This window comes from Lissotriton vulgaris, chromosome 1_2 (assembly GCF_964263255.1).
Source record: "Lissotriton vulgaris chromosome 1_2, aLisVul1.2, whole genome shotgun sequence".
NCBI classification, from domain to species: Eukaryota; Metazoa; Chordata; class Amphibia; order Caudata; family Salamandridae; genus Lissotriton; species Lissotriton vulgaris.
In genome coordinates, this window is record NC_141686.1 from 315304937 (window position 1) to 315324865 (window position 19929).

The 19929-nt window shown below is 46.5% G+C and overlaps 1 protein-coding gene across 2 annotated transcripts in view; it reads left to right on the forward strand.

Moving 5' to 3' along the window:
• P2RX3 (purinergic receptor P2X 3) overlaps positions 1 to 19929 on the forward strand; it is a 307490-nt gene that overhangs the window by 172711 nt on the left and 114850 nt on the right. Inside the window, exons 4-8 of one of the 2 annotated variants that reach the window (XM_086953350.1) lie at positions 2219 to 2288; positions 4244 to 4337; positions 10244 to 10321; positions 16455 to 16596; positions 17824 to 17960. In XM_086953350.1, the coding sequence (XP_086809476.1) occupies positions 2219 to 2288; positions 4244 to 4337; positions 10244 to 10321; positions 16455 to 16596; positions 17824 to 17960 (521 nt within the window). The remainder of the gene's footprint in view (positions 1 to 2218; positions 2289 to 4243; positions 4338 to 10243; positions 10322 to 16454; positions 16597 to 17823; positions 17961 to 19929) is intronic. The other variant, XM_086953351.1, reaches the window with a different exon arrangement.

Consider the following 19929-nt stretch of genomic DNA (forward strand, 5'->3'; position numbering starts at 1 on the left):
TTCTCTGAGATTATATGTGGGTATTTACAGACCCCATCTCGCTGTACCATTAGAGGTACCATTGGAGACAATTGGGTAAGGTACCCCAGATGGGGCCCATAGCCCCAGCTTCTGGATAACTCTAACACGTCTCTCCATATAAGGGGTGCAGTCGGTGTCACTTCTTGGGGAGCAGATGTGCCCCCCAGACTCCTCAGCCTCTTCCAAAGGTGTAGTAATGGAGGTCCTCATTGGACCTGTCTCAGGAACCAGGGTCACCCCGATAAGTCCTGTCTGGTCCTATCCTACTGATCCAGCGGAACACCAACCTGCAGACAATATTCACAAAATACACATTCGGGCCCATGAACCACACTTACTCATTATCTGGTCGATGAAACCCCGCTGGGGATCAATTTTAGGCTAATTCTATATGTCTGTTTGCCTCTCAGTCTTGAGCCTAATTAATTACTAAGCCCTTAATTTCAAATGATCTATTTTAGTTGATTTTAATTGGTAATTATGACAATTAAACAGTTACCTGTTTAGCTCATTAAATATCCACAGACTCGGATAAGTTTTTAAAGGTTTATCTGAATTTTCCTATGAGAATCAAAGACAAATTACAGTCTTAACTCCATCATTTTGAAGAGGTAAGATTTTGGTTATCTAATTTTAATCTTTAAAATTTCAATCACAAGTACATAAGGAAGAGAGGATAGAGAGAGAAAGGCACATTGAGACAATACACAAATTTATATTTAGCTAGTATGGGGAAGGATCAGATCCCTGTGGCCAAGAGTTGTGGACCCCTTTGAAAAATCCAGGTGACAGGTTCAGGACAGGAATAGGACAGGACAGGTAGGCTCTTCTGGATTTGACACCTGTGTCTCACCCCTCTCTGATACTAATTTCCTCCTCGTTTCTTCTGCGCTCTTCTTTTTAATTATATTACCTCCTCGATTCTTCCGCGATCTTCTTTCTAATTTAATTTGCATGAAGTTCTAAGTCTGCCTCTTTAGGTATTTTGATCAGCAATCGGACAGCATCTCTATCTCTCAGTGTTCTGGCAGTGACTGCTCAAACTGATCTAACTAACTACCCTAATTATACTTTCTTAATGGCATGTACCACCCTAAATGTTTCAACCTTATTAAACTCCTAATTCTGATTGGACCAGCCAAGGGGATGATCATTACAGAATGCTAAGTTTTAATACTTTTCTTAAGTGCAGTGTCTTATGTTGCAACCCATTAATTTGTTCCTCCCAAGCTTTATTTCTCACCCATGTTCATGATGCGTTAACAACAATGTATATAATTTGTACAGTTGTCCATTAAATCTTCAAGATGTTCAACTGGTTCCGAGGACATGCAGAAAGGGTGTCCTTGATCGGGTTCCAAGACTTGAGCTCGTGACTCTCCAGTTGTCTCTACCGCGCATGCGGATGGTCTCCCGTGGGTGTCAGCCCTTAGCTCTCTTTAAGGCCCAAATACAAACTACCAAAGAGGTCAAAAGACAAGATGTTAGATTAAAATAAAATGATTTCACTGTATACCACTTATCTCGACTCTAATCCCAATTAATTGAAAAGTCTATTTATGCATCAGCTTTTTGTATATAACGCAGTTTCGTTTCAGCAGAACAGATGCTTAGTATGTGAGTTCTTAGGCGCCCATTTTAGTTGTCTTTGCGCAGAAGCAAATCTTTCCCTCCAAGCAAAGCGAAAAGACGTCATGCAGTTGACGCAAGTGCAGTCCATTTTCCCGCGTTAGCAGCCATCTTTGGTTGCACGTGGGTTATTATTTAGTAAAACACATAGGCAAGCATCCCCCTTTTCTAGTAAATGTAAAATGTTGTGTAAAATTAGTATTACGAATGTTATTAATAATTTATTATGAGGTTATATGAGAAGATTATATCCAAGCAAGTTGCTTATTTGCAAATACTTTCTCCATCACTGCTTCCACATGATGGATCCCAGCCTGGCTCTGCAGAAGCACCGCAGATCTTGGTCTGGTGTGCTAGGCACCGTGGTGTATGGGCAGGAACCAGGAGGTACTGTAGTGTGTTGGCGGTAAGCAGCAGGCACCACAGTGTTTTGGCTGCAATGACTCTGCTACACATCTCAGATCTTCCAGATGGGCACAACCACGGTCCCTCTTCCTGAAGTCTTGTCGTCTGTATTTGGAAGAACTTGGCTCAGCTTCGCTTTCAGTGCCTGTTCTTTCCCTTGCAGACAGAGGTGAAGTATGCCTGCACCAGTGACGAGAAATGTAAGAGCTTTTCATCTGGGACAACAGGAAACGGTGAGGGCTGGTGACCGGAAGAGCCTCTCGGCTCCATCTCTGAACACTCAGCCTTTTCCTTGGCCAGAGGTCATCTCCAGCTGCCCTTGCTTGTCTCTCTTTATCTCCATCTCCAGTCACTGTCCTCTTCTCATTCATGCTTGTCTCCCTACTCTCTTTCTGCCTGTGTCTCAGCATCCTGCGTGGTTTAACATGCGTGCAGGTTTGACTTGTGATTGCATGCTCAGCTTGGGTGCTCTATTTAATGTGCATGCAGGTGTACTTGTGAATGCACGCTTGCCTCCAGTGCTCTGTTTAACCTGCATGCAGATGCACCATCCCTGCATGCCCTATTTAACTTGCATGCAGGTGTACTTGTGAGCGCAAGCTTGCCCCAGTGCTCTATTTAGCATGCATGCAGGTGTACTTGTGAGTGTGTGTTTGCCATGAGTGCTCTATTTAACATGCATGCAGGTGTACTTGTGAGCGCAAGCTCACCTCGAGTGCTCTGTTTAACATACAGGAGTATTTGTCAGTACACATTAACCTTGAGTGGTGTATTTATTATAACATACAGGTGTTGTATGATGGAACCCCGCATACAGTTACCACATGTGCCTTTACAACGCAATCTCTACCCACACTGCAACATTACCACGCAAGTAATTAAAGCGACTTGCCTTAGGGGGGCGCTGGACTTTGGAATAGTATAATGTATTATTCCAACTCCAGTCCACGCAAGATTAGGGAAGGCGTTTGGCCTTAAAATCCAACACCAGTCAAACAACCTGCCCCCTAAAGCAAGTCGTTGTAAAGACTTGCAGGGTAAAGAAACGCATGGTAACATCATAGTCGGGGAAGTGACTGAGTTGTAAAGGTACATTGTGGTTGTGGCTGTGTGGTAAAGGCTGTTTCCCACATACAAGTGTAATTTTGAATGGACGCTCACTTTGAGTGCTGTTTTTGACATAGATACAGTTGTATTCATGAGTGCACACTCACCTCGATGGATGGCGTTTGGTACTGTGGTTGTATAGTATTACCCAGCACTATGGTATTTAGTTTATTGCCAGACGAGACAGGTGAGAGCACTAGGCCTCACAAGTGTGCAAGGTGTGCGTGGACAAAACAGAGCAGGGATACAAACATCATAGCCATGACCAAGGCTCCAGACCTGACCGGGCTCACAGAGAAGGCCAAAGCATGTTGGCACAGAAACTAAGGGTATAATTGAATAATTGCAATCACTAGAACCCACAAATTTCAAATTTTAATCCATACCCAGGTACCCTACTACTAAAGTAAAACCTTTCGATTTACCTTGAGGTATTTTTAATACATCACTTTTCTGGATCCCTGCTTATCCACTTTGCTTTATCTACGAACTCCCATTTCCACCTATGGTTGAGTCCACTCTGGTAGTACCACTTTACCAGGGTGTTGATGGGTGCCGATGATGAAGCATGTCACGATAAGTGAGTGATGCATCTACTCCAATATCTTTGGATACTCCATTAAGAAGAAGAACTAAGCAGAGGCAACACCTGACATCCTGACAAAATAGGGAACCAGATGTTTCCCCATAAGATTCTCTTATTAATCAGTTGCTATTTCTGTCTTATCTCTGTCCTGTTTAATCTCAGGTTTTGTCTTCCACGCTCATGTCCTGTTTAATCTCAGGCTGTGTCTCTCTCATCTGTGTCCTGTTTAATCTCAGGCTGTATACCCCACGTGTGTCCTCTTTAATCTCAGGCAGCACCTACAGTTTTTCTGCCCTGTTCAGCCTCAGACTCTTTTTCCTCTGCTTGTATCCTGTGTGAGCTCATTCTTTCTCTCCTGCCCATCTCTTGTTTTAATTCCAGGCTATGTCACTCCTGTCTGTGTTCTATCTTACCTCTGTCTGTGTGGCCCCCCTTCATGTACCATGCCATCATGTACCATGTCTAACTACTGACTTTGCTTCTCTCTTTCCACAGGGTACCTAACTGGCCGTTGTGTGAACTTCAGCCCCAAATTTCGGACTTGTGAGATTCAGGGCTGGTGCCCCACTGAGATGGACACCGTTGGCGCGTGAGTGTCTCAGTGCAGAGAGCACCTTGGGTGTCCTCCAAAGGGTGAATCTCTAGAGGTTCTCCTCCTGATGCTCTGGGGTACCACTTCAAACATAATCTCCAGCACTTGTCTCTTCTAAATGGTCAGGTGTAACTGTAGTGTAAGCATGGGCGAATTTTGCGAATCTCGCGTTCGCGAATTTTGCGGATTTGCCAACTCGCAATCCGCAAAATCCGCGAATTCCCGCGAATTTGCGGATTTTTTTTTGTGTTCGCGCGTGTTTCTGCCAGTTCGCGAGGGTTTTTACAATTTCGCAATTTGCGAACTTACCTGTCGGGTCGCAAGTTTTGCGAACTTGTTGTTTCTACGTGTCCAGCCTGTTTGGGACACTCTTCTTCATCACTGCCACTCTCTGTCACCACTGCCACTCTCTGACTACTCATGCCACCCTCTGGCCCACCCGTGCCACCCTCTGTTTCATCACCACACCCTCTGGTTGTCCAGTGTACATTATTTTCGGCAAAGCAAAGCACACCTTCCCTGCCTCAAGTGACCTGAATTAATTTGGGGCTGATTAATGTGTCACAGAATATTTTTTTAGCTGGCACCTGCTTCCTTAGTGCTTCCTGATTAGTGATCTTTTGCACTTGCTAAGTGCTTTCATTGTTGCAAATTTAGTTACAACACCTGCCCTGCCCCAACTGACAATAATGAATTAGGGGCTGATTAATGGATTTTAACTTCCAGCCTGGCTCCTGCTTGTCTCCCTTAGCTGTAATTCAGGACCTTTGTGGCATATGTGTAACTATTCTGAGGTTCAGAGCAGGGTCACATAATAGTTGCAACTGGCAACTGAACTCTGGAGGGGCCCCTCAGGAAGCACTACAGGAAATGGCTACTAATGATGAGCCTGAACTTTTGAACCTGGTAAGTAGTTTCAGTTTTGCTAAGATCGTATTTCTGCAATTTAGCACTTACTCGCGGGGTGCGAAGTTGTACTGGCAAGCCACGAACTCACGCGAACAGTGCGAGCAAGCCATAAAATCCGCTGCTCGCGGATTTGCGGATTTCACGGGAAATTCGCAAATCTCGCGGATTGCGAATTTACCGAAAATCCGCAAAATCCGCGAGCGAAACGGATTTTCCGCCCATACTTACTGTAGTGGTTGTCTCCTCAGGGGGATCAGGTGTGCTCCATAAGAAAGGTGCTGTCAGGGTGGCCTCTCCAGAACATCAGGACTGTGCCATCAGGGAGGAGCTGCAGGCCCAAGTCCAGGCGTGCAGGTGTGGTCTATAGAACAGGATCTGCAGTAGATGGTCAGGTGTACTTTAAAGGACAATAACTGTAGTTGGTGTCTCCTCAGGGTGATCAGGTGTGCTCCATAAGGTCGATGCTGCCCGGGCAATCTCTCCAGATCATCAGGAGTGTGACATAACATATATCAAAATAATGTAAAAACAATACTTTTATAGCTACATTTAGGTACATTATATTAAAGAAAACAGGTTCAGTTAAAACAATATTAAATACAGATAAAGCAATATTTTTGACAGCGAAATTCTGTGACACAATGTTCTTTTTTAAACAATATTCTTGACGTGATTTTGAGGTACTGTGATATTTGAAACTCAGTATTTTATTCAAACACCAATTTCTATTTTGTCTGTAAGCCATCACACTGGTATCATAGCCTCTGTTCTCACTGCTCTTCTTGCCCATGGCCTTCATGTGGTGCCCCAGTGCTGCTCACCCTTAAGTAACATGTGGTATCCCTCCTTCTGTAAACTCTGGAGTCACAGAGCTGCTCTCGCTTCTCTTCACTTCCATGCTCTGGTATGTTTTGGGTATTTAATTTCCTGCATACCTGCTGATTCCCATGTTTGCAGAATGCTGACACAGGGTATTCCATCTTGGAATCTTTTCTGAATATTCCCTCAATGGCACTCACTGTCTACCGTCGGTTGCCAGTGGTATATTCTATTTGGATTAAACTCCGTCTAGCTCAATTGCTTGCCTGCCTCTTTTCAGTTGCACCACATACTGGATTCCCGCATAGAATAATCCTGGAGCTAGGGGCTCAAACTTATGTGCATAAGATTTGTGGAGTGCTTATGGGTTTGAGAGAAGATCTTAAGAAGGGCCTACAGAAAGTGTGTGCTGTAGGAATAATAGAGGAAATAGAGAGCTCGGAGAGGTTGACTCCTGTGATTCATGATCACATGTTGAATGGCACACTGAGGATGTGTGTGGACTTGCGTGATTAGAACCACAACATTTGTGCAGATAGCCAGCCACTCCGGGGCATTACCAAAATGTTGAACACATTGAAGTAGGCCATAATGTTTACAGAACTGGATATGTCGTGGACTGTTCTCAAATCGAGTTGTGCAAAGATTATCAGCATATGATGTCCTTTCACTGTAGGTGAGGCATATCATTATAAAAGAGTGGCCTTTGATTTTCCATTGGTGTCAGCCAAGTTCAATAAAGTAATGAAAGTCCTGTTTGTGAAAGTTTTTGGACATGTCTATTTCCGTAACAATATATTTGCTTACGGGGCTAAAAAAGACTGACAGGCTGATGAAAGGCAGATGCATTCTTTCCTCTTCTCTTCCATGCTCTAATATCACAGTGTTGCTCTCCCTACTCTTCTCTCTAATGCTCTGGCTGTGGGTTCACAAGGCTGTTCTCCCTGCTGTAACCTGTGCTGTCCCTCCTCTTGCATTCCATGCGGTGGTGTCACATGGATGCTTTCTCTCTGCAAGCCGGACTGGGTGTTTATTACCGAGACGTGGGCTAGAGACTGCTCCGGTCCCGATCAGGTGGAGGCAATACCCTCTGGATATGCCTTTTCCAGATTCTACAGGGTAGGCAGAAAGGGTGGGGTTGTGGGCATTTTGTATAAAGATGTTTATTCTTGTCACACCGAGCCGCTCACAACATCTCTTGATCTCTGCCAGGCATTATATTTTTTGTTGAAAGTTTATCCGATTGAAAGTTTTACTGGTATTGTGATCTACTGCCAACCTGGAGCGAGAGGGTCATTTAGCCAGGATTTTAGCAACCTCATAGAACCTTACCTGGCAAGATCCAATTCCACCCTTCTGTGTGATTTTAATTTTCACCTGGATAGGATCCTATGTAAGGAAACGCACATTTTTCTAGAATCTATGAATTGTTGTAGTCTACCCCAATTATTTATGAGCCCTACCCATATAGCAGGGTATATACTAGAAGGCATTTTTTCTAATAATTCCAGGATTATGGTAAGAGAACCTATACAACTCTCTTGGTCAGGCCATTATGCCATTGCTTTCAACCTCCAGATCCTGTTATCTTATACAACTCTAAATACGAAAAATAAAATGGAGAAGAGAAACCTCAGTCGTATCAGCAAGGAGGCTCTTCTTAACACACGTAATAACTATTCAATGGCTCCCCCATTCTGATGCTAATTTGGCAGCCACAGATTTTTCCAACTGAATTCTAGTAGCCATGGACAGCCTAGTTCCCCTTAAGGAGCAATATGCGGCTAGAAAAATGTCCTCTGCCCCCTGGGTTTCTGATAGGCTGAGAAAACTAAGACAATCCTGCAACCATCAGGAAAGGATTTGGCGTCTAGGCCTCAACCCTGCGGGAAGAGACTTGCAGAAACAAAGACTAAGGGAATATAAATTTGACATCATAGAGGAAATAGTATTATTTTATTCTAAGGTTACAGAATCCCTAAGATCTTCTAGGGAGCTTTTTAATGTAATTAACCCCTTCAATGCTGATGACGAGCTCAGCTTGTCATCAGCCACGGGTGGCGTGTGCTGATGACGAGCTGAGCTCGTCATGTAAAACGGTTTTGCGAAAAAAGCCGCACAGCGCAAAAATCACCGCAGCGATGCGGTTAAGTCTCTTTCCTCCCTCTCAGTCCCTGTTCACACTGACACCTCCCAGGACCATTGTGACAGAATGGATAGTTTTTTCCATTCTAAGATCACAGAAATATATTCCTCCTTGGAAGCTCTTAACGCTGGGACCCCTAAATTAGTCTTTGCCAACAACCCCCATTTCTTTTTATAATCCAGTAACTCCGGCGGAGGCAGGCAATTTACTTACCCCCCCTGTCACACGAGGACACAGACCGCCTGTTAGGTGGAATTATATTCGGCTCTCCGTTGGAGTCCTGTCCACTAAAGATTATGAAAGTAGGGAGGGAGGTTATTGTACCCACCTCACCTCAGTACTTAATGTAGCTATTTAGTCTGGGTAGTACCCTACCTCCTGGAAGACTGCAGTCATCAAACCTCTCTTAAAAAATCCCTCTCTAGACTCTGCAGAAGTAAAAAATTATTGCCCCCTCTCCCTTTTACCTGTCCCAGCTAAAATTCTGGAGAAACATCTGAATTCTCAGCTTAGCTCCTATCTGGGGGAATATCAGCTGCTTTTCGATGGCCCCCTGCATGGTTTTAGAAGTGATCATAGCACAGAGACGGCTTTAACCTCCGTACTCAACAACATCCGCGTTCAGATTGACGCTGGTCATACCACACTATAAGTTTTTCTTGACCTTACGGCAGCCTTTGACACAATATCCCCCCTGAGATTGGTGGATCAGCTTAAGGAAGTGGGGGTTGGGAGTCTGGCCCATAACTACTCAACTCATTCCTTAATGATCGGGCTCAAATAGTAAATATGGATCAGATCTACTTGGCCCCTAACCATTTGTTTTGTGGAGTCCCTCAGGGCTCCTCATTGAGTCTGACTCTTTTTTAACATTTCGTTTGCCCCTCCTGGCCAGGGTCGTAGATCCTTTGGCCTGGAGGCGCTGTTTTATGCTGAGGACACCCAATGTATGGTGTTTATCACCAACAGCATAGAGGCCTCTGCCACCAATAATAAAAAATGCATGCAGGCAGTTTCCTCTTGGATGGTGGAGAACTATCAAAGACTTAACGGGGACAAAACAGAGAGTTTGATCTTTGGAAACCAACAGCACATCTGGTCCAATGCTTAGTGGCCGGACATGCTTGGCTTCTGCCCTTGCCCAGCATCCTAAAGAAAAAATCTCTGTGTTATAGTGCACAATTCCCTCTTTCTGGGACCCCAGGTCAACAGAACGGGGTCCACTTGCTTTGGGACCATCAGGATTCTCAGGAACATTTCTCAATTTCTTTCTTTTGCCTCTCCAAAGCAGGCAGTCATTGCTATTGTAATGCCGTCTAGTTGGCTATGAACAAAGGTCTTGTTAGTCATCTGCAGCTGGTGCAGAATGCCGCGGCCAGGCTGGTGATGGACCTTCCTAAATCCCATTCAGTCTCGGCGTCTGTCAGTGAGCTGCACTGGCTCCCTCTAAACTGGAGCATTCTGTTTCAGGCTCTTTGTCGTACTCATAAGTCTTTTTACAGTGTAGGTTCAGAATGCCTTAAAGGGCTCTTTCGATAATATGTCCCTACCAAGCAGCTAAGATCTTCCAGTAAAAATCTGGTGGTAGTCCCTAGGTTTAAGAGAGTCAGATGGGGTGGGGGGGGCAGAGTCTTCTCCGTGGTCACTGCTAGGCTTTGGAATTCCCTCCCCTCTTTAATTTCTGGTCAAGTGTCTCACTCTCTCTTCCGCAAGGTTCTGAAGACCTCGCTCTTTACCAGTCCTCCAGGATGAGCTCCATGTATATTTCCGTCTGATGGGCCCTTCTGCAGCACCTTGACGCCTTCGGGCAAAGTTTGTGCTTTATAAGGCTAAAATGTATTCATTCATTCATTCATTCAGTCCCTACAGCAGCACCTGCTTTACATCCTCTACCCTTTCATTCTCTTTATCACAATTCTGGCCAACACCATTCCAATTCCTGCTTTCCCTCCTCTTCTTTTTCATGCTCTGAGATCACAGTACTGCTCTCCCAGCTCTAACTCCTTCTCTCCCACCTCTTCTCTTCCAGGCCTATCATGGTGGAAGCTGAAAACTTCACCATCTTCATCAAGAACAGCATCCGTTTCCCACTCTTCGACTTTGAAAAGTGAGTGCTTCGAAAACTCTTCACCATCTTAGTCAGCTGCCCCTCAAATTACACTAATATCCCTGGTTCAGGATGTAAGCAGCAGAGCTATCAATAGATTTACACTAAACCTATTAGGTCAGGATGAAGACAACAGACCTAGATCTCCGGTGACTCTAATCACAACTGGTTCAACACACGGAGAGCATGGCTTTAGATAGCAGAGGTGTCCATAAAGGTTTACTAATCTTGCTTGTTCAGGACAGAAAGGAGTTTGTGCCTCAGACATCAAACTGATGCCTCAGGATGTACAGATCCTCCATCTCATGCCTCAGACATTAGAGTGATGCCTCAGGATGTACTGATCCTCCAGCTCATGCCTTAGACAGACAGCAGAGTGATGCCTCAGGATGTACTGATCCTCCAGCTCATGCCTCAGGCAGTAGAGTGATGCCCCAGGGTGTACAGATCCTCCAGCTCATGCCTCAGACAGTAGAGTGATGCCTCAGGATGTACTGATCCTCCAGCTCATGCCTTAGACAGACAGCAGAGTGATGCCTCAGGATGTACTGATCCTCCAGCTCATGCCTCTGACAGTAGAGTGATGCCCCAGGGTGTACAGATCCTCCAGCTCATGCCTCAGACAGTAGAGTGATGCCCCAGAATGTACAGATCCTCCAGCTCATGCCTTAGACAGCAGAGTCATGCCTCAGGATGTACAGATCCTCCAGCTCATGCCTCAGACAGCAGAGTGATGCCCCAGGGTGTACAGATCATCCAGCTCATGCCTCAGACAGTAGAGTGATGCCTCAGGATGTACAGATCCTCCAGCTCATGCCTCAGACAGCAGAGTGATGCCTCAGGATGATCATATCCACCAGCTCATGCCTCAGACAGTAGAGTAATGCCTCAGGATGATCATATCCTCCAGCTCATGCCTCAGACAGTAGAGCGATGCCTCATTATGTACAGATCCTTCAGTTTATGCCTCAGAGAGCAGAGTGATGCCTCATTATGTACAGATCCTCCACCTCATGCCTTAGACAGCAGAGCAATGCCTCAGGATGTACAGATCCTCCAGCTCATGCCTCAGACAGTAGATTGATGCCTCAGGGTGTGAAGATCCTCCAGCTCATGCCTCAGACAGTAGAGTGATGCCTCAGGGTGTACATATCGTCCAGCTCATGCCTCAGACACCAGAGTGATGCCTCAGGGTGTACAGATCCTCCAGCTAATGCCTCAGACAGCAGAGTGATGCCTCAGGCTGTAGAGATCCTCCAGCTCATGCCTCAGACAGTAGAGCGATGCCTCAGGCTGTAGAGATCCTCCAGCCCATGCCTCAGACAGTAGAGTGATGCCTCAGGCTGTAGAGATCCTCCAGCTCATGCCTCAGACAGTAGAGCGATGCCTCAGGCTGTAGAGATCCTCCAGCTCATGCCTCAGACAGCAGAGTGATGCCTCAGGATGTACAGATCCTCCAGCTCATGCCTCAGACAGCAGAGTGATGCCTCAGGCTGTAGAGATCCTCCAGCTCATGCCTCAGAAAGTAGAGTAATGCCTCAGGGTGTACAGATATTCCAGCTCATGCCTCAGACAGCAGAGTGATGCCTCACGGTGTACAGATCCTCCAGCTCATGCCTCGGACAGTAGAGTGATGCCTCAGGATGTAGAGATATTCCAGCTCATGCCTCAGACAGTAGAGCAATGCCTCAGGCTGTAGAGATCCTCCAGCTCATGCCTCAGACAGTAGAGCGATGCCTCAGGCTGTAGAGATCCTCCAGCTCATGCCTCAGACAGTAGAGTGATGCCTCAGGCTGTAGAGATCCTCCAGCTCATGCCTCAGTCAGCAGAGCCATGTCTCAGACTGTACAGATCCTCCAGCTCATGCCTCAGACAGCAGAGTGATGCCTCAGGCTGTAAAGATCCTCCAGCTCATGCCTCAGACAGCAGAGTGATGCCTCAGGCTGTAGAGATCCTCCAGCTCATGCCTCAGACAGCAGAGTGATGCTTCAGGCTGTAGAGATCCTCCAGCTCATGCCTCAGACAGCAGAGTGATGCCTCAGGCTGTAGAGATCCTCCAGCTCATGCCTCAGACAGTAGAGTGATGCCTCAGGCTGTACATATCCCCAGCTCATGCCTCAGACAGTAGAGTGATGCCTCAGGATGATCATATCCTCCAGCTCATGCCTCAGACAGCAGAGTGATGCCTCAGGCTGTAGAGATCCTCCAGCTAATGCCCCAGACAGTAGAGTTATGCCTCAGGCTGTAGAGATCCTCCAGCTCATGCCTCAGACAGTAGAGTGATGCATCAGGATGATCATATCCTCCAGCTCATGCCTCAGACAGTAGAGTGATGCCTCAGGCTGTACATATTCCCCAGCTCATGCCTCAGACAGCAGAGTGATGCCTCAGGCTGTAGAGATCCTCCAGCTCATGCCTCAGACAGCAGAGTGATGCCTCAGGCTGTAGAGATCCTCCAGCTCATGCCTCAGACAGCAGAGTGATGCCTCAGGCTGTAGAGATCCTCCAGCTCATGCCTCAGACAGCAGAGTGATGCCCAGGATGTACAGATCCTCCAGTTCCTGCCTCAAAGAGAGCAGACTGATGCCTCAGGATGTTCGGACCCTCCACCTCATGCCTCAGACAGTAGAGTGATGCCTCAGGCTGTAAAGATCCACTTGGACAAGAAGTACTTATTGGTGTATGTGTTGTGGTCACAGGGCTGCACATGAAGTTACTCCCCAGTGTTGCTTCATGTGAACCTTGTTGCAGTACTGGGCAGTGAAGTACACCAGCTCCTAGACAATCTGAGGTCAATCTGAGAAGTATCAGAGCACCCTTTAATGAGGATGTACAGATCCTCCAGCTCATGCCTCAGACAGTAGAGTGATGCCTCAGGATGTACAGATCCTCCAGCTCATGCCTCAGACAGTAGAGTGATGCCTCAGGATGTACAGATATTCCAGCTCATGCCTCAGACAGCAGAGTGATGCCTCAGGCTGTAGAGATCCTCCAGCTCATGCCTCAGACAGTGGAGTGATGCCTCAGGCTGTAGAGATCCTCCAACTCATGCCTCAGACAGTAGAGTGATGCCTCAGTGATGCCCAAAAGCTCCAGAAGTGGATCGGAGCCATTATCCCACGGCTAACCCTAGGTAACCAAGCGATCCTCTTGAAAAATGTCCACAAACCTAGGATTCCACCACGCATCCGTATAACACCAACAAAGGGGACATCTTTCAGTACTGAGGGACTGAGTTCTGGATGTCCAAAGCTTGATGCAAAAAGCCCCTCTGAAGTAGGAAGTTGTAAAGAAAAATCCCCAGGCAAGGGGACTGAAATCAGCCATCTTCCCTCATCTGTTCCACAGATCCTTGGCTTCTCTGCTGTCCGGGGAACATCAGCAGGGTGCCAGGCAGAGCACATTCCACTAGAGAAGAACACTGATGACGATGAGACTCCTTGGGGCATATTAACAGCGGCCAGAGATAATAATCGCTGGCCGTGCTTAGCAATAATTATATTATCGCAGACTACCTCTGGTATTTATCGCCCTAGTAGCACATAATTAACAACACGTTACTCCAGGGTAATAAAAATTCCAGTGATAGCGAGGTTATCACCTTTTTGCAGGGAACATCACTGGTTTTCCAGCGATGTTCCCTAAATAAGGGCGATAACCTTGCTGATACGACCCACAGGGTCGTATCAGCCCAAACCACCCCCTATGTTAGGGATGGCTAAGTCAGGATTTTAGCAGATTTTGGCGAAAACAGCCGTTTTCACCAAAATCTAATGTGTGCTAAAATCATGTGTGCTGCCTTGGAAATATCACGATATGAACATCAGCTATATTTGCAAGGTAGTCCATCCGGTGTACGCCCAGTAACGGCCACTTTGTATCTCATTAGAGATGCAAAGGGAGGCGTTGGGAAAAAGGGTGCTAACATGCGATTATGCATGTTAACACCCTCTTGTAAATAGGGCGCTAGTATTATCTCCGCTTTTTTGGCTTTTGTAAGCCAAAAAGCGGAGATAAAGCCCTGGTAAATATGACCCCAAATTAGTGCCGGATTAGCCCATTAGCAAGAAACTGTGCCTACGTATCCCGGACAAGTAGAAAATACCATAACCAGTTAGGTTACGGTGACCAACTGACGAGCAAGTGGTCAGCTTGGGTAAGCCTGCACAAGGATGGGTAAAGTCAGATGGTTAGGATGAGAAAGGATTCAATGCTGTGAATCAGACGCGACTGGTTGGTCTGGGTGCAGCAGACTCCAGTGCTAAAGTGCCAGTTCTGGAGAAGAATCCATCCGCAAAATGTCACCACCGTACATTTCTCCTGATTTATCACTTCCTCCAGAAATTGGAGATGTTCTAATATATATTCAACTTTACATCAGACGCTTGGTATAGGTGAACACTGAATCCTGACTCAGAACAGAGTGCAATAACCTAAGGACACAAATGAGACTGGAATGCACTTACAACACTGATCCTTCTGCAATGAATACGCGTTGCATCAGACTAGAATCCATTCCTAGCAGTGGACAGACTGGAATACACTTCTCATCAGACTGGAATGAACCTGTAGCATTGGTCAGACTGAAACTCACCCCATATCAGACTGGAATGCACATCTAGCAGTGGTCAGGTTGGAATGCACTTCTCATTAGACTGGAATGAACTTGTAGCATTGGTCAGACTGAAACTCACCCCATATCAGACTGGAATGCATATCTAGCAGTGAACAGACACCAGTACACTTCTAGAATTTGGTCAGACTGATATAAACTTCTCATTAGACTGGAATGCACTTCTAGTGTTGGTCAGACTGAAACTCACCCCACGGCAGACTGGAGTGCACATCTAGCAGTGGTCAGGTTGGAATGCACTTCTCATTAGACTGGAATGCACATCTAGCAGTGGCCAGGTTGGAATGCACTTCTCATTAGACTGGAATGCACATCTAGCAGTGGCCAGGTTGGAATGCACTTCTCATTAGACTGGAATGCACATCTAGCAGTGGTCAGGTTGGAATGCACTTCTCATTAGACTGGAATGCACATCTAGCAGTGGTCAGGTTGGAATGCACTTCTCATTAGACTGGAATGCACATCTAGCAGTGGTCAGATTGGAATGCACTTCTCATTAGACTGGAATGCACATCTAGCAGTGGTCAGACTGGAATGCACTTCTCATTAGACTGGAATGCGCATCTAGCAGTGGTCAGGTTGGAATGCACTTCTCATTAGACTAGAATGCACATCTAGCAGTGGTCAGGTTGGAATGCACTTCTCATTAGACTGGAATGCACATCTAGCAGTGGTCAGGTTGGAATGCACTTCTCATTAGACTGGAATGCCCATCTAGCAGTGGTCAGATTGGAATGCACTTCTGGGCGATCAGGCATTTGTGACCTTTACCTTCAGCTTTGAAAACTGATAAATACAAGTATTCGATAAATATATGAGCAGTAGAGTATTTGTCTCAAATTCTTTTAAATAAGTTAATTGGCAGAGTTGTGTTTTAAAGAAAAGCACCAATCTAAAAAAAACATGGGCAACAATTTTCATGGTTCTTCCCTTTCAAGCATTCTCAAAAGCAAGAGAAAATAAGGTATACAAATGTACTCCATGTAGGCATTAAGAAGAAGCATGTCCAAGATGGCTACCCCCCTGGTCCAAGATGGCTACCACCTGTTCCAAAACGGCCTCCAGCTTATCCAAAATGGCTGCCTGACAGAGCCAATGGTCAGAGATAATCAGGACTAACCAGAACCCTATGTAGTTTCCTTTGCCACACAATTGGACAGAAATAGAGCAAAAAGACACAAGAAATTGGACCTCAGAAGAGAACCACCGGACGCACCCACACTTCCCATTTCCTGTTTGATCTTTACACATGAACCATCCAGTCTCCAGCTTTATTATTGCTTGCTCATCTTCCCTATGGAGTCCCCAGTCAAGGGATTCACACGTATGTTATGTTACAGCATATTTATAAAGCGCTTGTACACCAAAACGGTTTCACGGTGGTGCTTTGTTCTTTCTTCCAGATCTTTCTTCATTAGTCCATCTCTCACTTGTCTCCTCCAATCGCAGTCTCTGGTCTCCTCCCTCTGCTCACCCCATCTCTCTCTCTCACCCTCACAGGGGGAATCTGGCCTCTAACCTCACCTCAGACCAGATCAAGAAATGCCGCTTCAACCCGGACACCCAACCCTACTGTCCCATCTTCCGCCTTGGAGACGTGGTCAGAATGGCCGGCCAGAACTTCACCAAACTCGCCGACAAGGTGTGTATTGCCCATCCACTCGTTGTGATGGGAATGTCAAGGGAATGAGAAGAATTGTCGGGGAATGCCATGGAAATGGAAAGGGGCTGGTAATGGGGACAGTTCCCACTCCAGGGAGGCCCCAAAAGGTTTCTCATTTGGCACATAGTAAGCTAATGCAGGGCTGGGACAATGCTTGTTGGGATAGGGTGCAAGGATGGAGGAGAAAAGAAGAGAGATTGAGGTGGGGATGACAGAGAGAGACTGGGGGGCATTCTCAATGGGCCGAGGGATGGACTGAGGGCACTTGGGAGAGAAGAGGCGCTAAAATGACGTTAGGGGAGAGCATTGACACGTAAGTGACATAAAAAACAAAGCCGGTGAGCTGTGTAAACACTTTACAGTGGGTTTAAGTAAGTAGTGAATATTTACTCTGATTTCACACTCCTGGGAGTAGTGGCATTGCTGCATGCACTTCACTTTCATTCCTAAAATGGCGGAAGATTGGGAAAACAATGCAAGACAAGAGGAGAAAATGTGAAGAAGGTACAGAGTGACATGATTGTCCCTTGTAACAGCTCCCAAGGCCATCGAAGGCCCAACAGCTGGCGACAGATAGGTTCAGTCCATACTAACATGGCCATGTCAGCAGACGTCTTACTGCAGCGGTTCTTGTCCTGCGGTCCGCGCACTCCTGGGGGTCTGCGACAACCACGTAGGGGTAAAAGTCTGTTTAGAAAATGAAATATTATTAGCAGATTAATAAAGTACATATACATAAAAGCAACATTCAAAATATAATATTTTAAAAAGCTCTGCAAACGAGAAGGCTTTTAAAATTGGAAGCTAAGTACCGCAAAGTGAATCTAGTATGGCCCATTGCAAGCCGCAAGGCAGTCATAGGGGCCAACAGAAAGAGAGCAGGCATTGGGAACAAAAAAGACAATCTGGTGTGCTAGCATCTAGAATATTGCTTCATCTTTTGAAACAGAACTACGTTTTGAACTTCCTATAAATATTTAAATGTCCATTTCACTTTTTTTGTGAATTAAATACAATATTTAATAATTTGTGTATTTGTTTGATGTGTACTTGTTCATGTATTTTAGTTATTGGTTTGAGGTTCAATTAGTTGAAAGTGCTTTGGAGGTGGTCGTCAAAATGTTAAGAACAGCTGACCTAATGTGTACTCTTGAAGCACATTAACCCTACCCAGTAAGTCCTCTTTCTCTGTCTTCTGTCCTGCAGGGAGGCGTCATGGGAATAAAGATTGGGTGGGTGTGTGACCTGGATCGATCCTGGGATGACTGTGTACCAAAATACACCTTCACACGCCTGGACAGCATCTCCGAGAAGAACAACGTCTCCCCTGGGTACAACTTCAGGTAAGTGGGGAGCACACAGAGACCATAGAGTCTAGGATGCTGTGATAGAATACCAGAGACACACAGAATGGAATGCACACACACTATAAAATCTACAATGATGTGGTAGAACGGCAGAGAGTCAAGTCAAGTCAAGTCAAGTCATAAAATTTATATAGCGCACTACATACCCAGAGGGTTTCAAGGCGCTTGGGGAGGGGAGGGGGATTATTTGTCAAATATCCACGTTTTAAGTTGTTTTCTGAACGCTAGGTGATTCTGGGTGAGGCGAAGGTAAGTGGGAAGTGAGTTCCATGTTTTGGCAGCCAGGTATGAGAAGGATCTGCCTCCCATGGTGGTTTTGTTGATGCGAGGGACATTGGCGAATGCTTGGCTGGAAGATCGAAGTTGGCGGGCGGGGGTGTAGAAGGACAGTCGAGAGTTGAGGCAATCTGGTCCGATGTCGTAGAGTGATTTGTGTGCGTGGGTAAGCAGTCGGAAAGTAATCCTCTTATTGATGGGTAGCCAGTGGAGGTCTTTAAGGTGACCAGAGATGTGTTCGTTGCGTGGGATGTCTAATATGAGCCTGGCTGAGGCGTTTTGGATTCGTTGTAGTTTCTTCTGTAGTTTGGCGGTGGTACCTGCGTAGAGGGTGTTTCCGTAGTCCAGTCGGCTCGTGACCAGAGCATGGGTGACTGTTTTCCTTGTTTCGGTGGGGATCCAGCGAAATGTTTTTCTGAGCATGCCAAGGATGTTGAAGCAGGATGAGGATACGGCGCTGACTTGTCTGTTCATTGAAAGTGAAGAGTCCAGGATGACGCCAAGGTTCCGTGCGTGGTCTGTCGGGATGGGTGCTTTTCCGAGGGCTTCCGGCCACCAGGAGTCGTCCCATGCAGAGGGGGATTTACCTAAGATGAGGACTTCTGTTTTGTCTGAGTTCAGTTTCAGACGGCTTTGTTTCATCCATTCGGCGACTTCTTTCATTCCTTCGTGTAGGTTAGTTTTGGCGGTGCTGGGGTCCTTGGTGAGAGAAAGGATCAGTTGAGTGTCATCCGCGTAAGAGATGATGTTGAGGTTGTGTTGGCGGGCGATGGTCGCGAGGGGGCTCATGTATACGTTGAAGAGGGTGGGGCTGAGTGAGGATCCTTGTGGTACGCCGCAGATGATTTCAGAGGCCTCGGACTTGAATGGTGGGAGGCGGACTCTCTGGGTTCTTCCGGAGAGGAACGAGGTGATCCATTCCAGTGCCTTTCCTTGGATTCCGATGTTTCTGAGGCGCTGTAAAAGGGTGCTGTGGCAGACTGTATCGAAGGCTGCGGAGAGGTCGAGGAGGATGAGGGCGACTGTGTCTCCATTGTCCAGTAGAGTTCGAATGTCGTCTGTTGCTGCGATGAGGGCGGTCTCAGTGCTGTGTTTTGCTCGGAAGCCAGATTGTGAGGAGTCGAGGGATTTGTTGGCTTCGAGGAAGGCGGCGAGCTGGTTGTTGACAGCTTTCTCGATGACTTTGGCCGGGAATGGAAGAAGTGAGATGGGGCGGTAGTTTTTGAGTTCGGTGGGGTCTGCTGTTGGTTTTTTCAGAAGGGCGGTGAGTTCGGCGTGTTTCCAGTCTTCTGGGAAGGTAGCGGAGTTGAAGGAGCAGTTGATGACGTCTCGGAGGTGCGGAGCTATGACGGAGTCTGCTTTGTTAAAGATGTGGTGAGGGCATGGGTCTGTGGGGGATCCAGAGTGGATGGAGTTCATCAGGCGGATGGTGTCATCAATGGTGATTGGGTTCCAGGCGTTAAGGGTGTTAACGGGGGGAAGATAGTCAGCTGATGGTAGGGTGGGTTGGTTTCCGGGTTGGTTGTCAAAGCTGTTGTGGATGTCTGCAATCTTGTTGTGGAAAAATGAGGCTAGGGAGTCGCAGAGGGTTTGAGAGGGAGTGATGTCGTTGGAGTTGGCCGAGGGGTTGGAAAATTCCTTGACGATGTTGAAAAGTTCCTTGCTGTTG